Source organism: Cyprinodon variegatus, unplaced genomic scaffold (genome assembly GCF_000732505.1).
Source record: "Cyprinodon variegatus isolate N-32 unplaced genomic scaffold, C_variegatus-1.0 Scaffold1365, whole genome shotgun sequence".
NCBI lineage: Eukaryota > Metazoa > Chordata > Actinopteri > Cyprinodontiformes > Cyprinodontidae > Cyprinodon > Cyprinodon variegatus.
Genome location: NW_015151818.1, coordinates 122,001 through 124,237, shown reverse-complemented (window position 1 = coordinate 124,237; position 2,237 = coordinate 122,001). Strand labels below are relative to the sequence as shown.

Genomic DNA, 2,237 nt, shown 5'->3' with positions numbered 1-2,237 from the left:
GTTTCCATGTGGTTTAACCGACTGCGCTGCGTTTCTCTGGCAGCGGGCGTGCTTCCACAGCCCCCTGGAGCCTCAGGCGTTGGAGGATGTGAAGAACGTTGTGAGGAAGAACCTGATTGATGGCGTGCTCCATAACGGACTCACCCTAAAAGGTAGGAACCAGTGGAAGCAGCCGTTAATCCAGCTGCATGTATTTCTCACCGCTCCGTCTCTCCTGCCTTACAGGCTTCCTCTTTCTGCACACGCTCTTCATTCAGCGCGGCCGCCATGAAACCACCTGGACAGTTCTAAGGAGGTTCGGGTACGACGATGACCTGGAGCTAAACCAGGACTATCTCTTCCCTCCGTGAGTCTCACCTGATGTTTCATCAGATACCAGATTTCCACTGGGCTGCATCTCAGACCTTTGCTTCTGTTTTTCTAAAGGCTAAAGGTTCCTCCTGACTGCAGCACGGAGCTGAACCACAACGCCTACCTCTTCCTGCAGAGCGTCTTTGACAAACACGACAAGGTGCCGCCCTGCTGCAGCTCGTTTGCTGTTTGCTTATCAAACCCACTGCTGAGGGGCCATTTAACCTGCTGCCATGGAAGCAGGATTTAGCCCAGACTAAAGACTAAATCATTACACCCTGAGGATTTATCCAGCGTCTGCCTGACGTCCCAGAATCTCCTAAAACGCTGAAATTTCTATGGATTGTTTCTGTTCTGGGCGTAAACATGGAGGATTCTTCATAACGCACGGCAGCGTGACAACGACCACTTTAACTTAGAATAAAAAATAGGCCCATCAATGCAGTCAGTATGAAGTCTATAAATCATTAATATAACATATTATACAAACCATCACAATTAATGTGTTAATGGAGCAGAATAATACTGATTTCCCAAAAGTGATAAATGAATGATGAACATGTGATATAGATGGATTTATTACATTGCTGTGGTAATTACAGGATTTCCCATCCAGACTGAATTACCAGTACATGTCTGTTAATGCTGCAGTATTTTCCTATCTGCAGGTTATGAATGAATGATGCTATAAGCATTAGCCTTTAAATCTGACATAGATCTAAAATAGAGCTAAATTAATACGTATGCAAACACACGTTCTATCCAGTGGTTAAATACCTTTAATAATAGAATTTACACCTTCGCTGTGAATTCACATCCAAATACACATAGATATTTTTATTATCGATATAACGTAATATATTTCAGCACGTGACTTTTTCAAAGGAGAAGTAAACCATCCGGACCATCTCTACACCCGTCATCCGGGGGTCGAGGGTTCATGGGAGGTCACCCAACCAGTCCACATGTGTTTTGTGGACCTGGAGAAGGTGTTTGACGCGTCCCTAGTGGTGCCTGTGGGAGGTTCTCTGGGTGTATGGGGCCCGGGGCCCTCTGCTGTCTGTATGACCGCAGCAGGAGCTTGGTTCACATTGCTGGCCTCCGGCAGGGCTGCCCTTTGCCACCGGGTCCGTTCATTACATCTATGGACAGAATGTCTAGGAGCAGCCAGGGACCCGAGGGGGTCCGGTTTGGGAGTCTCAGGATGTCATCTCTGCTGTTTGCAGACGATGTTGTCCTGTTGGCCTCATCAAACCAGGACCTTTGCCGTGGACTGGGGTGGTTTGCAGCAGAGTGGGAAGCGGCCGGGATGAGGATCAGCACCTCCAAGTCCGAGGCCCTCACTCTGGACCCCGATATGGGGTCCAGAGTGAGGGCCTCATGCAATGTGAGATTGATAGACAGGTCGGTGCGGCGTCGGCAGTGATGCAGTCGCTGTATCGGACTTTAGTGGTGAAGGAGGAGCTGAGTCGGGGGACAAAGCTCTGGACAGGATCGCGAATACAAGCGGCTGAAATGAGTTTCCTTCACAGGATGGCTGGGCGCATCCTTCCAGGTGGGGTCAGGAGCTCAGAGTCTGAAAACAGGCAAAGATCAGAACATCTATTTAATCTTTAGCTCAATAAAAACCAGAGGATGGAACCAGCTCTGCCTGTCAGCTGAAGTTCTTCTACAACCAGGTGAAGAAATCATTTCTAGCTGTTTGTCGTTCATTTGAAGATGAAGCAGCTGGGTTTAAATTTGGAGCTGGGTTTAAGTTTGGAGATGTGTTTGAGTTTGGAGCTGGGTTTTAGTTTGGAGCTGGGTTTGAGTTTGGAGCTGGGTTTGAGTTTGGAGCTGGGTTTGAGTTTGGAGCTGGGTTTGAGTTTGGAGCTGAGTTTTAGTTT

The 2,237-nt window shown here is 48.0% G+C and overlaps 1 protein-coding gene across 1 annotated transcript in view; it reads left to right on the top strand.

Moving 5' to 3' along the window:
* Window positions 1-2,237, top strand: part of LOC107103032 (mitochondrial Rho GTPase 1-A-like) — a 24,057-nt gene that overhangs the window by 10,244 nt on the left and 11,576 nt on the right. Inside the window, 3 exon segments of the mRNA XM_015402547.1 lie at window positions 9-152; window positions 226-346; window positions 427-511. Of these exon segments, the coding sequence (XP_015258033.1) occupies window positions 9-152; window positions 226-346; window positions 427-511 (350 nt within the window).